This window comes from Neophocaena asiaeorientalis, unplaced genomic scaffold (assembly GCF_003031525.2).
Source record: "Neophocaena asiaeorientalis asiaeorientalis breed wild unplaced genomic scaffold, Neophocaena_asiaeorientalis_V1.1 scaffold9, whole genome shotgun sequence".
NCBI lineage: Eukaryota > Metazoa > Chordata > Mammalia > Artiodactyla > Phocoenidae > Neophocaena > Neophocaena asiaeorientalis.
Window position 1 is genome coordinate 1,521,517 of NW_020171825.1, and position 22,736 is coordinate 1,544,252.

Below are 22,736 nucleotides of genomic sequence, written 5' to 3' on the forward strand. Positions count from 1 at the left end.
TTTTTATTTTTGATAATTTCAACCAACTCATCTCTTAAATATAAGTGAGTCCCAGGAGGGGAAAATACCCACACGTAGAACAAAACAACATCAGTATCTCCATAATAATGTCCCCTCATAATGTTTTAGAAATTATGGATTTGAAGGCTTTCTATTAATAAACAGGTAAGGTTTTATGTCTATGTATTATTCATTCAGTGGATATTTGTTAAGTGTCTTCTATGCACCAGGTGATGGAGGTTCAGCAGTGAACAACACAGACTGTGATGACACAAGAAAAAGTTAAATCTGGATGTCTAGAATCAGAATAAATGTGATTCTTTTTACTCACATTTGAAAAGATTGTCAATTTTTAGGATGCTATGTAATAACAAAGTTGAAACAAAAATTGAAAATTTTTTAAACCAAAGTTTAAAAACTAAGGAGTCCTCCAATTCTGGAGTCTAGGACTTATTTCATGAGCATGAAAACACACACATTATATTATTCACAACATATTATATAATGTAGGTTTACTTTACCAGGGCCTATTTATGTCTTAATTTAAAAAATCCATTTCCTAGTTTTCTTAAGGCTATAATTTATTAAACTAATTATATATACTCCATAATGTAACTATATATAGTCCAATACATCTTTTAATAAATTCAAACTTTATTACAGGGAGTAAAAAAAAACCCCAACTTGCGTATGTTTCACTTCAGAGTAGTCCATTCTTTTATACATTATTTATTAAAATCCCTAAACCAGTTACTGTACATCATCTGACAAACCAATGTTTCAAGTGTAGTTCACTGCTGCCACCTGTCAGCCAATAGTTTCGTTCTCAAGGCGTTGCTATTTCTGTGAATACAGCAATATTTATGTAAATATTTAATAGTTTAAATCTTATATGAACCTTATAGGTTCCATCTAAAAGACCGGGAAATGAAAAAAACAAATGTATACATACTAAGGAATCAGAGGGATGTGTCAAACTTAAAGCAGAGAAAAGACATTATTAGTTACCACAAAAGTAGCAAATCTTACACCGCAGTCCGACGCTCACTGGGCTCAGGCAAGTCACCGGTGTGCTCAATTGTGAAGGAAAACAGCAACGCTAAAGACGACACTTATCCATCATAATAAACGCTTATTACCTCATGTAACCCTCCTAACAGCCCTATGACGAAGTCTTCTTTGCTGACTCCTCCTCCATCTTCCTGACCCATTAATACCAACTGCCTCAAGGCCCGGTCCTTGGAATTCTTCTCTTCATTATTTTTACCCACTCCCTTGGGGAGTTGATCAATTCCTGGCTTCAAATACCAACTATACACTAATGATTCTCAAATACACGTATCTAGGCTGAACCCCTCCTCCAAACTGCAGACACGTATCTTCAACTGTTAACTCAACATCCCTACTTGTATGCCTACCAAACATCTCATGTCATGTCAAAACAAACTCTTCCCCATTCCCTCCAAACCTGCTCTTCCCCCAGACTTTCCTATCTTAGAAAACAGAAACTCCACACCCCACATCCCACCTCTCGGCAAACTGTTGGTCCCAACTTCAAAACACAGCCAGTTTCTGAGATGCTGACCGCTTTACAACTCCCACCCTTACCCCAATGATCTGAGTCACCATCAAGTCATGCATATTTTCATGACTGATAGTGAGAGACTCCTAACTTGCCTCCTGGCTTCTCACTCTCCCACGGTCCATTCTCTCTACAACAGTCCTGGTGATCCTGTTAAAATCTAACCCTACCCAAAACCCTTCAATGCTAACCATCTTGCCCAGATGTACAGGTCAAAGTCTTTACAATGGCCTATGAGTGGGCTACATGATGTGGTCCTATTACTCCTTTGCCCTCATTTCCCACTATTCTCTCTTGCTCACCTGCTTGAGTCGCACCAGTTTTTCTCTGTACCTTGAATACACTGGGCGAGCGACATCTCAGAACCTTTGCTTTTGCTGCATCCTTCACCACATCCTCCCCTCTCCCCACGAATTCACATGGCTCACTCCCTTACTTGCTTCAAGTGTTTTGCTCACCCCTCACGTAAGACTTTCTCTGGCCTATTTAAAATTGAAAATTCTCCATCCCCCATCCCTGATTTATCTTCAATAGTTCTTTCATCAGCAACTGACACACCATGTGTTTCAGTAGTTCGTTTTGTTTCCTTCTCCCCATCAGAATACAAGTCCACGAGGACAGAGACTTTTTTGGTTCACTGCTGTACCCCACAACTACCACAGTGCCAGGCACGTGAAAGACATTCAGCAGTTGTGTTAACTGACTGCATGAGTGAATATGAGTGGTTAGACTTGAGATTTTATGATCCTGTGATAGGTGGCTCCAGCTTCACATAATGCACACGATATCTTGCACAGTTTTTTTCCTGACCTCAACAAAAGTCATCGATAAAATGGCAAAGCAGATTTGGGGTTTTGTTTTGTTGCTGGTTGCTACCATTATTTTTACTGCAGATCTAAAAGAAGGCAAAATTCTTTGAAAAGAAAGGATAAAGAATCAATACTGAAATTAATGCTGAAAACTACGTCAATACATTTATGGTTGCCTTGGGGAAAAAAATCTGATATCTTGGTCCCATGTTTCTGTTAACCTATGCCTTGATCTTAAGAAATGCTTGCTCTGTCTCTTTAAGCTTGGGGCTTAAAGAACTTGTTTTAGCACAAATCTTGATCCTAAAAAATTCTAGAAAACTCCAGGAAAATGTTAGGTGCACATTCTTTCTCCATTTTAAAACACTCCTTCTGTTCTTCTATTTTACCTCAACTCCTAGAACAAAATTAAATCTGAAAAGCACTAGGCCTGGGCTTCCCTGGTGGCACAGTGGTTAAGAATCCGCCTGCCAATGCAGGGGACACGGATTCGAGCCCTGGTCCGGGAAGATCCCACATGCCGCGGAACAACTAAGCCCGTTAGCTACAACTACTGAAGCCTGCATGCCTAGAGCCCATGCTCCACAACAAGAGAAGCCCACGCACCGCAAGGAAGAGCAGTCCCCGCTCACCTCAACTAGAGAAGGCCTGCGCACAGCAACAAAGATCCAACGCAGCCAAAAAAAAAAGCACTAGTCCTAAAAGAAGGGTCTTTTGCATAAGCAAGGCATAATCTTTACATAAAAATAAATGAACCCTGAGTAGAATCCTACTAAAGAAGTAATTTACCTTTAAAGTCTACACCAAAGGGACAAAACTTCTCTATGGATTTGCATATTTTGCTGTTTACTGTTGGAGGCTCCTGTTGTCCCTCAAGTTCACTGAAGGTGTTACTGATGCTCTTCCTGCCTTCCATCATTTCTTAAGATCAAGGCATAAATAAACAGAAAGATGGGACAGAGAGACCAAAGGAGTATTTTTAGGTAGTTATACAATTTAATAAATATGCTGAAAATCACCCTCTGCTATAAAAAGAATGCAACAATTTCCAAAGTAATCTTTTAAAATATCACATCAGGGAAATATTATACAATTAATATGCTTGCCCTACTCAATACCACCCATGTCCATATATTTTGAGTTCCTTCTTTCCCAGTGACTTCATCTCATTAGGTCTTCAAATCTGCTGTCTTTGAAAATTATAAAAAAAAAAAAAACTCTGGCATCTTTACGGTAGAAAATCTCAAATTAAAACATTTTAAGAGGACATACTTACGGTTGAAAACTATGAACCTGTAGTGAATTAAAGGTGTACAATTATGTCTTTCCCCCAGTGCTTCACGGTGTAGATACGGTGCTGGAGTAAGAGGGTTAATGGGACTAACTGAGGCTTTTTGGGGATTTGCTGGACAGATGCTCAACGTAGTAAGGGCCAAGGGAGACAGACGGTGGTGCTTAGTGAGAAAGCAGGCAAGGCAACTAATCATGGGGTCACAGAAGAGACGGGTGTGACACCAAGAGAGGGAGCTGTTAGGCTGGGGTCAGGTTACAGTCACTGAAATGAGTATGCCCACATGGACAGATGCCCACAGAGAGTTAAAGAAAAATGCACAGTCAGAATAATATTTTAAAACATAAACACACACATTTAATTCTGTTTATATATGCTTGTAAGTACATAGAAAATTTCAGGAAAGATTAACAAGAAACTGTGATGTGGAACAGGGCGGTGGGGGGAGAGAAACTTCCTTTTCTTTTTATAGTCTGTATCATTTAGTTTTGTATACGGTGATACATTATTATTACAAACTAGTTTAATTTTTCTAAAACAGAGAGATACATTATTCTTTGTGCAGCAGGAGAGCAGATATAAAATGAACAGGGGACTGTGAAATTCAGAAGGATAACAGGTTTAAAAGATAACAGATTTAAAAGGCAGAATAATTTTGGATGATGAAGTACATATATTGAAGAGAATATCTTATATTGTGCTTAGCTTGGTTCAACTGATGTCCTAAAAATGTATCAAAGATGTACCAAATATACTTCCACTGATCAAAACAGAAAGGTTAGCTTCCCCAAAACCCAGTGGGAAAGCTGAAGTAGTGCTTTATCTGCTAATACGGAAATTCTAGGGATTCTGTTCCCAAATGAAGTTAGTGGGACAACTCTTCGTAACTGAAAGCTGGGTTCCAGGTCCCTCTGTAAGGTGAGGCAGGGAGTCTGAGCACTTTTAGGCCACCACCTTATCATTTATTGATATAATACTGACTGTTGGAAATGTTCCTTTGAACAAACTTATTTATGACATATCGTGAGAAGGGGAGGGATACTTCTAAACTGTGACTTTAAGAAATTTTTCCTGGATGCGAAAGAGAAATGAATTCCTTCTTAGCTAAGTTATCACAGGCTTTTCTACAAGGTGGGGAGAAAAAAGAAAAAAGATGCAACTAAATAACTTTTATATAACACTGAATACAAACCTTATATGGTGACGGTTCAATTCTTTCCCCAAATAACACCTGACCTAGATTTTCAGATGGGCGTTTTCCTTCTGATGCTTGGCAAAAATCAAACCTGCAGGCAAGAATATTTAAGTTTTTAAGCATAAACGGAAGCAATGAGATATCAAACCCCTAGCCAACCTAGAGGACAGATTAGGTACTGATCACTCTAGTAGATGAATAAGAAATATATTCCTACTCCAAGTTCCATGTACCACATCTCCCCAACACAACAAAAAAAAAACACCTGAAAATTAGGCCTTAGAATGCTTTGATTTTTAAATAATACTTTTATTAAGATGTAAATTATAGAATTTAAAAACTTGACACATTATAATTTATTGTTGTTCATTTCAATGATAGAATTATTTACACCCTAGTCTTCAAGGGAACTTTGCATAACTCATCTCTTTTTGTTATCCTTCTAATTCAAACATTTACTTAATGCCATTTCAAGAAGATGTGTCAGCTACATGGGTTTCTGTCTCATCCCAATATACTGGCCAACATGAAAAGCTAGACCGGCACAGTGATGGCTACAGACTAGTTAGATCCCTAAGAGGAAGATGAATCTTGGGTGATAAAAAACTGGGGCTGGAAAGTCCCTGGATGAAGATTCTCCATCTACTGGATATAAGAGATTCACTGAGTTTTCCCAAGAATAGCCACAAAGATTTAAGGAGAGAGATTTGTTTATTTAACAAAACAAAAACTAGAAAAAGTATCCAAAGTTACATAAATTATGGTCCATTCATTCATGAAATTTGTATTCTCTTCTTACATGTTTAGGCACATGGATTCTTGTAGGATAGTCAAACTTTTTGTTTGACTAAAATAAACATATTTTCTTTCAGAACTCTTAGATACCAGAGAAATTTAGAAGCCAACTAAAATTTAGGAACATATTTTATACCCAATATGGAATATAGTGCTCAAATGAACAAAGGATATTTATGCAGCATTTTTTATAATATCAAAAAATGGAAATAATGAAATGCTCATAAATAGAGAATTAGTGAAACAAATCATACACAGACTCTATACGATCTCTACAAAGGGATAATAAACAGCTACTAAAAAGACTGAGGTAGCTGTGTATTAATATAGAAAAGATGTCCAAATAGATTCAGTGAGAAAAACAAGGTGCAAATAAAATACATAAACCTGCTTTCATTTAAAACAAAAATGGGGCTTCTCCGATGGCACAGTGGTTGAGAATCTGCCTGCCAATGCAGGGGACACGGGTTCAATCCCTGGTCTGGGAAGATCCCACATGCCGCGGAGCAACTAAGCTCATGAGCCACAACTACTGAGCCCGCGTGCTGCAACTACTGAAGCCCGTGCGCCTAGAGCCCATGCTCCACAATGAGAGAAGCCACTGCAATGAGAAGCCTGCGCACCACAACAAAGAGTAGCCCCCGCTCACCACAACTAGAGAAAACCCGCACACAGCAATGAAGACCCAACACAGCCAAAAATAAATAAATTTTTAAAAAAATGTATAAATGTGGTTGTGTATGTTAGAATAAGCAGGGAAAAAATGCAGGTGGCAGACAACAAAGCAGTTATTTCTGGAGATTGATTATGTGGGACATATGGATTTTGTTGAAAACTATGTGGGTTTTCTTATAATCAAAAAAATTAAAACAAAATGGCTATTTGTCCAGTCAGGTAAAAAAAGGAATTCATTGTTTTCGTTGGTGCTTCTGTTGCACTGCAAAGTAACATCAACAGATCACATTTCACATTTTAACCCTACCTTAGAAATAAACAATACCCCTTTTAGAAATGTTTTCAGGCCCTGTACATTTTTTAAATGCATATGAATTTATCCATAACTGTGGAGAAAGTAAAGTTCTAAATGTACAAAATTCTGATGAGTCATAAAATTTCAAAAAAAAAACAAGCTGAAAAACTTACGCTGTATATTCATAAGGAAGAACAGATTCCACTGAGTCAAGCCTGTTCACAAATAGTTCTATTTCAGCCTGAAAATGAAGAAACACAGAATTAGAATATAAACAACTAGAGACCAAAACTTAGGTCATGCCTAGAATTAAAAAGGAATTTGACTTTTGAAATGAGAAATTTTATGATATCCAACTCACTTTAAAGAATTACTTATAAATCCATTCACTGAGTAGATTTATATGCATTTAAATTACAATAAAATAATTTTCAGTTGCAAATGTCTCCAATAGTTTCTAAATGCTTTAAGTTCTAAAAATTTCTAAAAAATTAAATAAGTATTTAAATTAAATAAGGTATCACTCACTACATCAATATAGATTGTTTTTAAAAATCTGGTTTTCAAATTCAGTATTTCATTCTGCAACACAAAGATAATTTTTATTTTTAAACAGTTTTAAAAAAACATTCTCGGGGCTTCCCTGGTGGCGCAGTGGTTAAGAATCCGCCTGCCAATGCAGGGGACACAGGTTCGAGCCCTGGTCCAGGAAGATCCCACACATCGTGGAGCAACTAAGACTGTGCGCCACAACTACTGAGCCTGCGGTCTAGAGCCCGCAAGCCACAACTACTGAAGCCCGAGTGCCTAGAGCCCGTGCTCCGCAGCAAGAGAAGTCACTGCAATGAGAAGCCTGCACACAGCAACAAAGAGTAGCCCCTGCTCGCCCCAAGTAGAGAAAGCCCGTGCGCAGCAACGAAGACCCAATGCAGCCAAAAATAAATTAATTAATTAAAAAAAAACACAAAGCATTCAAGGAATGCTGTCAACAAGAAAAAGAGAAATGGATGCATCCAAGAAATATTTTGAAAATAAATTTGATAGGACTGATTGGTTTTATGTGAGAGTAAAGATAACACACGCCCTAAGTTTAAAGAAGAGAGATGCTTTAATTTTCTGATTTTGACAAGTAACAAAAGGGACATTGGAAGAGGATTAGGTTTGAGGGGAGAGATCGTGAGTTTGTCTTTAGACATGTTTTGTTTGAAGTGCCTTTGAGATACCTAAGTGTAGAAGGATAAACAGTCATGGCATTCAGAAAAAAAATCTGGAGATATGAATTTGAGACACATCTGCGATTAAATTCAATATGAGACCACTAAACTTTGGCTAAAAGTTTTCAAAAGCTGTAACACCTGTGGCTCTTTGAAATGTGAAGTGGTTACAGCCTTTTGGAAAGCAAAATATATGCATTCTTCCACCCAGCAATCCTACTTATGAGAACTTATCTCCTAGGAATAAAATCATGTGTGCACAAGAGATCATGTATAAGAATGTATACTGCAGACTTGTTCATTAAAAGACTAGAAACATATTGTAGTATGCCTGTTGATAGTAAATTAGCTATTAAACACCATGGGACCATTAAAAAAAAAAAGAAATGTTGCCAGGTAGGTAAGAAATTTCTAGATCAATTGTACTAGAAACACAATCTCATGCTCTTAAGCAGACAGGAGACAGACAATGACAACACGGTTTAATTCTGGAGGACTGCTTTGATCAATTTGAGAATGCTTAACTACAAAGATAGTAACAGAGAATAAATTCATAAAGACCAAATCAAGTTCAACAGAGGAGAGGGAGAAAAGCTGTATCAACTTCCTAGGAAATATGGGCTAACTCAAAGCCACACCTTCCTACTGAAGCTCCCAGGATTTCTTCAACGTACATTTGAAGTTCCAAAGGAACTTGTACCCAGGTACCCACTCTCCCAATAGGGGCTCATTGCTACTCAATACAGAATTCTTCAGTTGAAAATGTCAGTAAGTAACCTGTGCCCTGAAGTACTTTTGGTACTAACCAAAAACAATTAAATAGGAGCTGTTTACCTGTATTTTACAGGGTTAGATCACTATGGCTGCCTCTGGACTCTGATCTGAGGCTACCTGGAAGAGCATAAAGCCACATTTGCCATTTTGATCTCATTTACTAGTGCTGTCAGCAGTCCTCTATACCTGTTAACACCCCAAAAGTGAGACAAAATGTTCAATGTACAAAAACTAATAATACACTGTCATTTGAAAAACAACAAAACACAGTGGGCAAAAGAAGACCTCTGGGGCCAGTTTGCCTGGGTTCAAATCCCAGCTCTACCCCTTAAACTTGGTCAAATTATTTAGCATCTCAGTTTCCTCATGGGTGCTTCAGTTTCTTTATTTGCAAAGTGGGGATAACAGTAACTACCTCACAGAGGTATGAGGATTAAATGAGTTAACATTTATAAAGTATGTCAAACAGTGCCTAATACATGAAGTGCTATGTATTTGTTAAATAAAGGAAACCAAATAAATTTAATGATATTCAGAATAGGGAATGCCTAAACTACACTGCTCATCCACTAAAATGCCCATCCAATATTCATGATATACAATGGAAGACATTGTACACGGTACTGAAAACACACATAAAACCCCTAAAACCGTACTGAAATAAAATGACAACTCAATGGTAACACTGTCTCAAACACACAAAAAAGTTTGTGTCTCCTTGTACAAAATATTGAAGACTATATCACTGGTCTTTCTGGCTAAGAAGATAATGGGACATGATATTTAAGTTTCCAGAATGCTTGAGTAATTATCACAAACTTATATAACTGTTGTGAAGGCAAAATTCCCCGTTGATGGCTTACTCTGCCAAAATAATTTTCACTAATTATAAGGGGTCAACACTGCTATGAAGATATACCAGAATCCAAGCGCTCTATTTAATGTATCTTTTTTTTTTTTTTTTGCGGTACGTGGGCCTCTCACTGTTGTGGCCTCTCCTGTTGCGGAGCACAGGCTCCGGATGCGCAGGCTCAGCGGCCATGGCTCACGGGCCCAGCAGCTCTGCGGCATGTGGGATCCTCCCGGACCAGGGCACGAACCCGTGTCCCCTGCATCAGCAGGCAGACTCTCAACCACTGCGCCACCATGGAAGCCCTATTTAATGTATCTTAATGAAGACTGAAAGTTCCTAAAAAGCTAATCCAGTTCACATCTTTAGATTTCTTTCTAGGGAGGAATGCACCTATTATACTCTACACAACTTTCTATGTTTTGAGTCTCAAAATCCACAGATCCACATTTTCACCACATAAGCCAACTCCCTTGTGCCACAATTAAGCATATTCCTTACTCTCAGTACAAAGAGATTAAGAACACAGACTCTGAAGCTAGGCTGCCTGGGTTTAAATCCTGGCTCTGACGTTTACTAGCTGTGTGATCTTGGGGAAGTTTCTTCACTTCCCTGTGCCTTGGTTTTCTCATTTGTAGAATGGAGGTAATAATAATCCCTGTTGCAACTGGTTTTTGAGAAGACTCGAGAACAGTGCCTGTCACAAAGTACTATGTAAGTATTTACTATTATGCAGCAATGTCCAGTAGAACTTCAAGCAATGAAAATACTCTATCTGCTCTGTCAAATACAGTAGCCACTAGCCACACGGGGCCATTAGTCACTTGAAACGTGGTCAGTGTGGCTGAAGATCTGAATTTAATTTTTTATTTAATTTTACATTTAAAAAGTCACAGGAGGACTTCCCTGGTGGCGCAGTGGTTAAGAATCCGCCTGCCAATGCAGGGGACACGGGTTCGAGCCCTGCTCCGGGAAGATCCCACTTGCCACGGAGCAACTAAGCCCGTGTGCCAAAACTACTGAGCAGCCCACGAGCCACAACTACTGAAGCCTGCAAGCCTAGAGCCTGTGGTCTGCAACAAGGGAAGCCACCGCAGTGAGAAGCCCACACACCACAAGGAAGAGTAGCCCCTGCTCACCACAACCAAAGAAAGCTCACACGCAGCAACGAAGACCCAATGCAGCCAAAAATAAATAAATAAAATAAATAAATTTATTAAAAAAAAATAGTCACAGGCGTCTAATGGCTTCTATATGGGACAGCACAGTAATGGAAAAGAATAAAATGCTGCTTAGTACCCTTCATAAACCCTCTTCATATACTTAATATTTTACTCTAGTCATTGCAATCTTCCCTTTACTTGGAAAAATAACTCGAATGTTAGTCTATCCCAGAGGTTGGCAAATTTTTTTCTTAAAGGGCCAGAGAGTAAATATTTTAGGCTTTGCTGGACAAGCAGTCTCTGCCGTTGTAGTACAAAAGCAGCCACAAACATTACATAAGTGAATGAGCCCAGCTGTAGCCCAATAAAGCTATTTATGGGGATTGAAATTTGATTTTCATGTAATTTTCACTCATCCCTAAATATTCTTCTTCTTCTAATTTTTTTCTAATCACTTAAAAATGTAAACACAGTTCTTAGATTGAGGACCCTACAAAACAGACAGCAAGCTGGACTGGACTCCTAGTTCATCCTTGAGCTCTGTTTACTAGGTATTTTTCAATGTTCTTTAAATTCATATCTTAGGAAACCCAAAACAGGGCAAAAGGTTCAGAGATTTGATGCCATTTAAAAAACATTTTTAGGACACTGTTGAAGAGCATATAAATTTAGGGTAAAAGTTTCTTCCATTTCTACCCAATGGATGAGGCAAGAATTTTTGCTTAGCCTATGATGTTCTCTCTGAAGTTTCATGGTACATCTCTTAGCTATAGGATTGTAAGATTGAAGGAAAACCGTATTCTCATTTTCTGACTTCTCTCATCTCTCCTTTGAGTCTTAATCTTTCAAAACGGAAAGGTCTTAATCTTTTGAATCATCTATCTCCTTGATCATGCCAGCTGCTTTTCTCGGGACCTTGCCCTACTCTCACATCTTTCTTAAAAGGTATAGCACTGAGAATTACAGGCAGAATTCAAGGTATAGACATCAAAGCTTCATATATGTATAGAATGACATTGTTACTTTTCATTAGCCTTTTTGGCCAAAAGCATAAATTCTTCAATGACACTCTTCATCTCTTTCCAATGTTCTGTAACTGACAGTTTAAAGTTCATCACCTCAAATATATAATTGTTAACTTTTTCTTCAAATATACTTTAACTTGTCCATGACCAAATTAATTTACTACCTTTTGTTCTCTCATATAACTTTAAGAGAGCTTCTGGAAGTATATTCCCAGTGGCTTTATATTATGTTGATACAAGAGTTTAATACTACTAGCTAATTAAAACATTTCACATTCATTCTTTTTGCTAAATTTAAGATCCAAATTAGCCTCAGGGACTTCTGGAAGTCTGTCTCCATTTTTACTATTCCCCATGGTTTATTCCCTACCTCCGCTCGCCCGTAAGCTAACCCACACCACTTGAAATTCCAATTTAACCTTTTTAAAAAACAATCTTGTCAAAACTTTAGACATCAAATTCACTGGCTCCCTCTAAGTCTACTTTAAGTCTCTGAAGCAAACTCTAGAAGCCAGGAAAAGTTCTCTTTTAGACACCATGCTAGTCTTCTGATTATATAATTTAGTATCATTTAAACTGATTATCACCACACTTATTCCATTTCAGTCTATAGCCCAAAGACCCACACACCCTCCCTCCCTATTTTCTTATTTGTACATTATTAGTTTTTATCCTTCTCACACTTGGCATTTTGTCTACTATCAACTCCCCATTAAATTTACCGTATCTATCAACTTTTCCTGATCTGGTGAAGTAGCTTCAAATTCTACTCCTAGTAACAAAAATGTTAACGACACCGAAGAAGCATGTTTCAGCCTTCCTGTGTGATTTATAAGGATGTCTACAATTATCAAGGTCTGTCCACAAAATTTTCCAAAATATTGACAGCAAAATTCAAAAACAATTCTTCTCACATATCTTTGACCTAAAAACAAAACTAATTTTAACACACACAGCATATAAACAGAGAACACAATTTCAGTTTGGAGGGAGAACAGAGTCAGACTGCTGGGTTCATTTCAAATCCTAGGTCTATTGCTAATAAATATGTGCTTATGGGCAAGTAATTTTGAATGTGAGGAATAAATGATGTAATAAACAGAAATGATATAGAAGCTGGTTTATAGTTGGCACACAATAACTGTAAGTTAAATGTTTAACTATAAGCTAGATAAAGATAGCTATTATTACCTATTATTTTAGAGAAGCTGGACCTTCCTCAATCCAAATATGTATTAGTATAAGGATAACCTTGAGGGTTTCTGTGAGAGGCCCTCCTTCCTCCCTCCCATTAAAGGACACTAAGGACAGTGGCTTCTGATCTACTGTTTATGCCTCTTCATTACTCCCTTCTTGGCTATCAGTCTAGGGAAGGGGAAGACAATAATCATCAAGCACAATTCTCATAGTAACCTTATGAGCTAGGGATTACTTGCTCTACTTTAAGACAAATAAGTTCAAAAACTGGACTGCTGGCTCAAAAAAGTGAGTAAACTCAACTGCTGCTACCACTTTTAATTTTTGCTGCTCTCAGTCCTCCACTTTTCTTCCTTCTAGTCTCTTCTGACACTTTTCCACACTTACTTTTACAGGAAAGTTGGTCCATCATAGAAATCACCACTAAATTGTGGACCTTTTTCTGTCGCTTGGTGAACTAATCAAAACACACCTTGGATATTCAGTTCATTTTGGCTATTTCTGTAGCACTTTCATTCATTCTTCCTTTTTTAAACTGTGCGAATTTGAAATTTTAATATTTATCTCATTTAAAACATGCTAAGAATTGTAAATTTAAACTGATAAATTTAACACAGAATAGAACAATTTACAACGTATTTGTAAATATGCTACATCTACAACACTCTATTTTAAATATTGACCCTTATAGTGAAAGAGGAAAATTTCAAAAATATTATAAGTATTATAAGAATAATATTACGAGATCCTCGTAATATGACAGTAGGACAAATGTTAAAAACAAGAAAGAAGAAAGGAAATGAGACCGCTAGTGAGTTTATGTGGTTTCATGAAGGGCAAAAGTATGTTACAAACATGACATTCGTCCCTAAAAAATATAAATATACACACAGATAAAACAAATAGAAGAAAACATAAACAACTGTTGGCTCTAAGGGTCTAGGTGGATATACAGGTGATCATTATACTATTCTTTCAACTTTTTTGAATTTTGAAAATTGTCACAATTAAAAGTTGGAAAAAGAAAAGGCTTTAAAGATGAGAGCAGACTTTAGTCATATTATGAAGTGACAGAAGCCAAATCAAAGCAATAAGAAATAAAGAGTAAAGTTTAGTGTGGGAAGATGTTAGAAGCAGGAAAGATGACTTCAAAAGAAGTAATAAATAGGGGGAAATAGAATTTGCAATATATGTGAAAACCCAGGAAGATTCACAACAAAAAACCCTGAAAAACCATGGGAAATTCATTCAATCAACACATTTATTCAAAGCCCATAATGTCCTGTACTAGAAACCGTGAATGCCATAATAATATAAAACCCATGAATGGCTGCCTTTCAAAGAATTTATAATCCAGATGCAGAGATAGGGCACACATTCAAGGTAGTAAAAGAGAAAAGTGGCAAAGCTATTTATGTGTTCCTAGGGTAGCTAGTGGGATTTAGTTTTCTTATTAAAATAGCAATCGCTGTAAGAGAGCAATATTTGATTAACTTTAAGGTCATTTTCCATTCTAAACATCTTTATTCCCCATCCAAGAGTTAATTACGTGCATCTCCTTCTGGAGATAGCCAACTCCAAGATATCACTTACATGACTCAAAAGAGCCTTAAAGGTTACTTTCTTCACATTGCCACTTTCAACTGTCCCAAAATGAGTTATTACAAGCATGAAAAGTTGTGACATTAACCATTTTAAGAAAGGTACAGATTAATCCTAAAGCAAGACTGTAAATTCTAAAGCAAGACATAGACAAAACAAGAATGATTACAATACCACCCTAAGAAACCTTTTATGGAAATGCTTTTAATTAATTTAGAGTTCTATCATCTCCCTTCTAAATCCTTCTCCTCCCAAATGTACAATTTTATTTCTAGTCCCCAACTGCCCATTCTACTTCTGATCCCAACTTTGGTCACAACTACACCCTATTTTATTACTTCAAAGCATGCCATGCTATAGTACTGCATTTCCCCCCATTTCCTTGTTCCTTTGTTTTGATTCTGCTTTTACAACTGCCATCATGTATGTCCCAACCGACACGTACAACTGTTTTTCAAGGTAGAAAGAAATCTCAGTGAAGAAATGTGACTTTGTACAAGGATCAAAGCAAGTGACTAGTCACAAAAGTGTCTGAGATACCAAGGTACAGCCACAGAAAAGGAAAACTATGGAAGCTTCCATTACTTTAATATTGGAGAAGCCCACAGTGGGAAAAAGTCCAAAGAAGGAAAACCTTAGCTCAGATATAATTTTAAAATCCCAACAGAAATGCTGGAACTCACAAATGGATGTTCATGAGCTTTGAGTTACCTGACCAACAATGCCCAGAAGCTGATCTCCTAGATATTAAGGTTCTTCCTCCATCTCCCATCAAAAAATAAAATTTCAACTTTAAACTGTATCAAAGAAAGGAATAAACATAAAATGTGACTGGTTAAAAACTGATGACATAGGTAAAAAGCTTTTTGTTGTAATTGCAATAACTGTGCAAGTCCAGGATTACAAGCAGCCCAGGATCTGCAGGGCAGGGCAGGAGAAGAGGTACGGCGCTCAGCCTAGAAGATCCAGGAGTACCCCAATGTGGTGAAGAGCCTAGACTTCGGACTCAGACACTCCTGGAGTTGCATCTTAGCTTCGCTACTTATGAGGTATGTTTGCTTGAGAGGGTACTGCATCCTACCCAGCTTCAGTTTCCCCATCTAAAAACCACAGGATTGTTTGGAGGATTAACTAAGATTAATATATAACTGGCACACATAAAGTACACAAATTGTAGTTTCTATCACTGTTATTAGCAAAGGGCACTAAATAGGTATGAAAGGTGAGAGTAAGAAGAACAAAGAAAAATATATTTCACAAATTTCTTACAAAGCCTTTCATCAACACTTGGTTAATTTTCATGGCAACAGCCAATGGCCTTGTAGAGTGCATATATTTAGGTAGCTACGATTAACTACAGTACAACATTTACTACGAGGACACTGCAATAGAAAATTGCAAGGAAGAATAGAAGTAGGGGTTTGGGGAACTGGGCTCTAAGGCTGACTGAGCTCAGACCAGTTTCTAGAACTTAGATGTGTCTGAATGTGGAGCACCTGTCTGTGGTTTTGTTTCAGATGTTCAAGAACACACCTCTTGAAAAGGGCTTCCCTTTGTAGAGAGCAGTAGGACAGTATTTTATCTGTATCAACAACGCTTGCTTTCCTAATCCTAGCTCTCACATCCACTATAATGAACGATCACAGTTTTAAAATAGTTTTATTCGAAAATTTAATTTCTGAACGCAAACCTTCTAACTCAGTTCCATGTACTTTTTCACAGGAACAAAGAACAATCGTTGGAATGTGAATTTATCCAAAGTCATTCTTTCCAATGCCAGATTTCATACCTGAAACAATATCAGTAACCCTCACACACTGATTACTTTCCAGTAGCTAAGAATCAATGCTCTTCTTCCAGAAAAAAACGATGGGGCTTCCCTGGTGGCACAGTGGTTGAGAGTCTGCCTGGCCACAACAGTGAGAGGCCCACGTACCACAAAAAAAAAAACAAAAAAACTATGAAAACATGAAACTAAATATCAATAAATATATACCAATTATATTGTTAGGTACACATGTAAGTTATATTTTTTCTTTAAATATTTCAAAATCTCTATGGTCAAGTTAAAACAGGTAAATAATACATTCATTCTTGTCTTTGTTCAGAGCAACATTTAGAACTGTTTTCTTAAATTTGACTAATTCCATATTTATAGGCAACTGCTCCCAAAATAACAGACACAGAATTTGTTAAAAGCTTCTAAAAGTAACTACTGATGAAGGAAATTTAAAAGTGTGATTCTGATTTTCTTTTTTATAAAAAAGTTGTTAAACTAATCCATTCAAACTTTTTTTTTTTTTTAAACACCAGGGGGGTATATTTGGTCATTTTCCTTACTGGACAGGAAAGAAAATCTTACTCTTTCATCTAAGAACATGATCTGTCCATGTACACACATCATCAAACAGTAAAAAACTGGCAAATGTTTTCTAGAGTTAGTTGTTCATGTTGACAAGCCATTAAATAATTGCTTGAAAGTTAAAAGCAGCAAGGGTGAACTGCTCACTAATCTTCAGTTATCAGCCATTAGAATGCCACTTAGCACACTTAAGACTCAATCTAAAGGTAACTTCACATTTAGCTATTCACTTCTGACCAAGGCTTACTCTACTTACTGCAGTCAACATTTTATCCCCTGAGCTTAAGAAACTAAAATGCTAGCAGAAAGAAATACCATGGTTCAATTCTTTAATACTGTGGTTTGAAAAACTAACAAAATAAGACAAATAAGAGAATTGAAAGATAGAGAAACCTCAAAAGCAATGCAGCATTAAAAAATGTTTAGGTACCATCACATAGCTATTAAATTGATAAATAAAAACTATAAAATACTGTGAAGACACATGGAATCATTCAGCTAATGGCATTGTAAATCAAACCTACCTTTCTTCAAAGAAACCTGGTGATATTAAATAGAGCTATAAAATTGCTTCTTGCCTTTGACTTAGTAATTTGTAAATATGCAATGAATTCCTGCTAAATACATTCTAGCAAAGTTATTTACAATATAGAAAAATCGGGACCAATCTAAATGCCCTACAAGCAAGAAACAGCTCAGCAAACCATAGTATTGTAATACTACAATGAAATACTGTATAGCCAATGAAAATGTGCACTATGTTGATATTCAAATGTACCTGTAATGACAGCAAGCTAAAAAAAAAAAGGCACAGAACACAGTCACACTGTTTATTAAGGCTAATGAAGATCATAAATCAGAAGTTAAAGGAATATGAATATGACTGTATGTTCACTGGACTGTTTCTATGCCAGTAAATTGAACATAAAATAATTTTGAGAGGAGAAAATGACCAAATCCTCAGGGTTCTTTTGATTGTCTCTCAATATACATGGTGAGCTAAATACAGGACATGGACTTCACAGGATATGTAAAGACTATACTCCATAAATTACACTTATGCTGAAAATAAACTTGGCTCATCTTTACACTTATGAATATTATATAATATTGCAACAATGATAAATATTGTACTTTCTCTCCAGGAAAGGCAAAATATCTTTCAAGGGGAATATATAGTAAGCAAATATGATTATTTCTATCTTACAGATGGAAAAACTGATAGAAATAGTATCAATGACCTACCCAATTCATCAAACTCCTGATTCCCTAACATAAAAGCATCTCTGGAAATAATTATTCCCATTTCACAACTCCCACTTCCAATTTTTAAAATAAGTCCTTTCAACTTTTCTGACAGTGTAGACAAGACTGTTTTCCTTAACAAATATGGAATGGATGAGAAAAAAAAATTAATACCCTGATTGAAGTAATGAAAATTTAAACTGTTTTTCTCCTTTGAGAAGCAAAGAGAAGAAGTATTAAAGTGTACTTCAAATTCCCTACACCAGTTAGTCAAATTCTAGAGGAAAACTGCTAAAAGTGCCTCTTTCTACTGGTCTAAGATCTGTTTCCACTGACCAAGATGTGAAAGCAGCCGGCAACAAAGATGAAATCCAAACACTTCAGAAAAATGATCTGTCTTGCCTGTTTTATCCCTATACTTGTAAAAACTAAAAATCCAAAAGGACTCCCTGAAATTAATCAAAAGTTAACTAAAAGGTAACTACCTAAAGAAGGACCTGTTGAGGAAACAAAATTATCTAACTAGCAGACCACCTGTAAATTTCACTCATACTCATGTCTGAAGTCCATCTCAAATGTCACTTCCTCTCTGTAGCTTTCCCTGAAGACCCCAATCCGCAGATGTTTCCTCATTTGGGTTTTAGTGCACTTTGGACAGCCATCTTTTATAACATATCACATTTTGATAATCTGTCATAAGCTTATGATCTTTGAGGTTCCTAGGAGACGGGAATATCTTTTTTGTGTCTAAGGCACTAGTTAGACAATATACGATTGCTGTTAAATTTAAATTTAAAGACCAAATACTCTGTGTGCTTGTGAGACTAGCTCTCTCTTCCACTTGGAAGCACTATTTTCTTTCAGTCAGAACTCTCAAAGAGCGAAAATTTCTTGCACTGCAAGGTACGAGTTACAGTATTCAAGCACTAACTGTTGATGTGAGTACACCTGAAAGATCCTTAGACATTTTTAGAGATCCAAGTTTTTAAACAGAAACTGTAAAATGCCATGAAAAGTTTAATAGCTTCTTTAGTGCCCTAAAATAAGCTCAAAATTGACAACTATTGTAAAGCTAGCAGTAATAAAATAAACACCAGCTTAAAAAAACCAAGCTTAGTAAATAAACCTACTTATAGATTGTAAAAGTTTGCTGAACGATTATCCGAACTGTTAAAAGTATTAACGGTTTCAAAGAGTTTCTTGCACCCCAAAGGGTAAGTTTTAGCAACCTAAAATAACTGTGTATGTATACTTTCCTGCCCTCTACCTAATAACCTAAAAGCAGGTTACTCTACCTACGTCTCTTTTACTAGTGGTTAAACTGAAAACCTTGAGTTTAAGGCGGTAAGAGATCAAAGTTTTCAAGAAACTAGGAAGAAAACGCCGGTTTCTCCTGTTGTCTGCTCCTTTTAAGTGTTTAAAACAATCTCGGAGAAACTAGTGGGATCTGACCTATTTTTTGCACATTAAATTTTTTTTTTTTACACTTAAACGGTAGACATTAACTGTCTCAACCATCACAGCAACTCCTTATTAATGCAGTTTACGCGGTTCTGGGTGTTAAATCGACAAACAAGGAAGCGACTGCTAACCGTGAGGTAAAAACACCTAAGTCCTAGAAAGAACAAGTCCTCATAACCAACCAGGGTTCCAGAAAAGTAGAAAACGGGAAGCAATGAAATTACAAGTTACTGGAAGACCTGGCCGTCCCCTTCCTTGGAGGCGGGACACGGGGCTGTGAGCGGACACTCGCCCGTGGAACGCTCGCTGACCTGCACGCCTCCAACGCCAAGCAAGCGCCGTACACACACAGTTCCTGTTCCGGGAAAACTGAACCCACCTGCTCGTGCTACCTGGCCCGCCGAGTCCGCCAGAATCTACCGCGGTACGGAGGCCGTTCCAGAGCCTGCGCCCCACAGCGCGGCCAACCCCACGCGCTTCTGGGGACACCCGACCGCACCCACTGCTACGCCCCCTTCCCCTGAGAGGCCGGCTCCCCCCCGGCAGAGGGAGGCTTCCTCTTCCGACTGTGCACCGGGGGGTCCGCCAGGCCGCACCCACCTTGCACTCGTCGCTCTTTTTTTCTTCCTCGCAGAAGTTGACGGGCGCCAGGCCGGGCAAGTAGAAGGCTGCGCTCCGACGCGGGCCCGGGGCCGCCCCCAGCAGGAGCAGCGACAGCAGCAACTGCCACCGAGGTGGAGACGACGCCGGCAGCCTCGCGCTCATAACGGCTGTTTCGGGGGAAGGGCAGCAGAGCCGCGGGGGTGAAGAGGGAAGGAGGGACGGGGAGGCTCGGCGACGACTACCAGTCCGCCGGAGCTGAGGCAGCCCGGCCCCGCGACGGATATTTCCGGTTGCGGTAGGAGACACCGCGGGTTCTGCAACAGACTCCGAAACGGACCTGGACGGAGCATGCGCAGCGCCGCCTGCACATGCTCAGTGAGAGCGGCTGCAAGCGCCCGGAGGAGTTTCCGGGAGGGAGAGTGGAGGAAATCCACTTGCCAGGTTTTCAGCGGGTCGGCTGGGGTGTTTGCCGCGGGAGAGGGTCCAGCTATCCCGTTCCTGTTCCAAATTCCGATCTAGAGCCCCCTTGGGGCGTCGTGGAGCGTCTCACTTGCCCAGCGCCCCGTGCTTGCTGCCTTGCCCGGGTTTTCCACGGTTTCCTCACTACAGTGCCCAAGGCACACCAGCCCCTATTACAGAGGTGGTGCTCCAAAAAGTACTTGCTGATGAAGGCTGAGTTGGTGGAGGGAAGGAGAAGTTTGGGAGACGGTTGGGTGCAGGATAAGGAAACCAATGGGGAGGAACTAGCCACAAATCTTCAAATAGCTACTCAGAGGTGTGTGCACGGACAGGTTCCCAGCATTGGATGCGGTGGCTCATTCTTGCGTGGGACAGTGATTGTTTGCATAGACTAAACAAGATCTCTTTAAAGAGGTGAGTGGAAATGAGGTGAGGGGAAAAATGGGAGTAGACAAATAGGAGAAGGGAGTTACTGACATTTCTTTGCAAAGGAAGACAGGAGCACACCTGAGAGCCCAGTGAGAAATGTAGTTCCAGCAAAATAGAAATCTGGTATGATCATCCTTGGGCAAGTTTCTGTCACTTTTCCTATTGAAGTGATGCGATGTCCGTTTGTATATGCACAGACGTACTTGTGTGTGTTTGTGTGGTGCATTTTGAGTATTTTTCAAGGAGAAACTTGCTTTTCGTGACAAAGGAAAACACAACGTAAAAGATGTGAGTTAAATTTTATTCTGGGACTCTACTGAGGACCATAGCACAGGAGACCGACCGCCTCTCAGATAGCTCTGAGGAACTGTTCTGAAGAGGTAAGGGAGGAGCCAGGGTATATAGGAGTTTTTTGGCTGGAAAAAAACAGGTAGGCCAACATCAAAAGGTTACTGCTAAACACAGAGAACAGACATCTCAAAGGTTTTAGTGCTTTTGTATGTATGAGAAGATGCAAGAATCTGAGTTCACTGAAATTATTCCTTAGATATGTATCTTTATCCAGGGCCAGTATATAAAGCACAGAACATTCCTGTTTTTTCCTCCATCCTGAATTCCCCTCAGGGTGCACTGTTGGTGCACGACTGCAGTAGCGAATAGCTTGATCCTTGTAGAACTGGACTGGTGGGCAACAGTCTTTACAAAGTCAATTCCTCTGAGCTTTAGAGTTCAATCGAATCTGCAGAGAGGACACCAACTTAGAGTACATAAGCAAGGAATCATAACCCAGAACTACCTCCCGCTCAGAATTCAAGAATTGGCAAGTCAGGACTTCCTTGGTGGTGCAGTGGTTAAGAATCCGCTTGCCAGTGCAGGGGACACGGGGGTCAATCCCTGGTCCGGGAAGATCCCACATGCCGCAGAGCAACTAAGCCGGAGCACCACAACTACTGAGCCTGTGCTCTAGAGACCACGAGCCACAACTACTGAGCCCGTGTGCCACAACTACTGAAGCCCGCTAGCCTAGAGCCTGTGCTCGGCCACAAGAGAAGCCACCACAATGAGAAGCCTGTGCGCCGCAACGAAGACTAGCCCCCGCTCGCCACAACTAGAGAAAGCCCGCGTGCAGCAACGAAGACCCAATGCAGCCAAAAATAAATAAATAAATATAATAAATAAATAAAACTAAACTTTCATAAAGTTATTTTAAAAAAAAGAATTGGCAAGTTTGCTAAGTGGACAATTCAGAAAAATGTGGAGACCCGTGCAATCCTATCTAAATTCTTGTGGGGATGTGCACATTTCCCCCCTGGAAAGTTTATAACATTTATTAAGTTTTCAAAGGAATCTATGACCCTGCAAAAAAAAGGCTAAGACCCACTGTTCTATACTGTGGCGTAACCAGAACAATGAAGGAATTCCTCCTTGCAAAGGTAGTTTGCACTATGAACTCCAGCTTTGGAACACTACTATCTAGTTATGTGGGCCTTGAGCAAGTTAATACACCAAGTCCCAGATAATAGGGGAGAACTGGAAGTAGAGAGAAAAGGATGTCCATCTTCTTTAGTTTGTTGTGAAGTTTAAGGGTGTGTGTGTGGGGGGATGTACATTAAGTGCTGGGCAGAGGAAAGGCAGACATTTTTATAACCCAAACGGGGGTGAGGGTGGGTAGGCAGGTGAGGGGGGCCTGAGCAGTGGGATCGTGTCTAG

At 38.8% G+C, this 22,736-nt stretch overlaps 1 protein-coding gene across 1 annotated transcript in view; it reads right to left on the minus strand.

Moving 5' to 3' along the window:
* Positions 1–21,899, minus strand: part of TM9SF2 (transmembrane 9 superfamily member 2) — a 59,207-nt gene extending 37,308 nt beyond the window's left edge. The window contains exons 1-3 of the mRNA XM_024739882.1: positions 20,136–21,899; positions 6,816–6,883; positions 4,875–4,968 (exon numbers count right to left, since the gene is read on the minus strand). Of these exons, the coding sequence (XP_024595650.1) occupies positions 4,875–4,968; positions 6,816–6,883; positions 20,136–20,300 (327 nt within the window). The 5' untranslated portion in view covers positions 20,301–21,899. The remainder of the gene's footprint in view (positions 1–4,874; positions 4,969–6,815; positions 6,884–20,135) is intronic.
* Between the last annotated feature and the right edge of the window lie 837 nt (positions 21,900–22,736).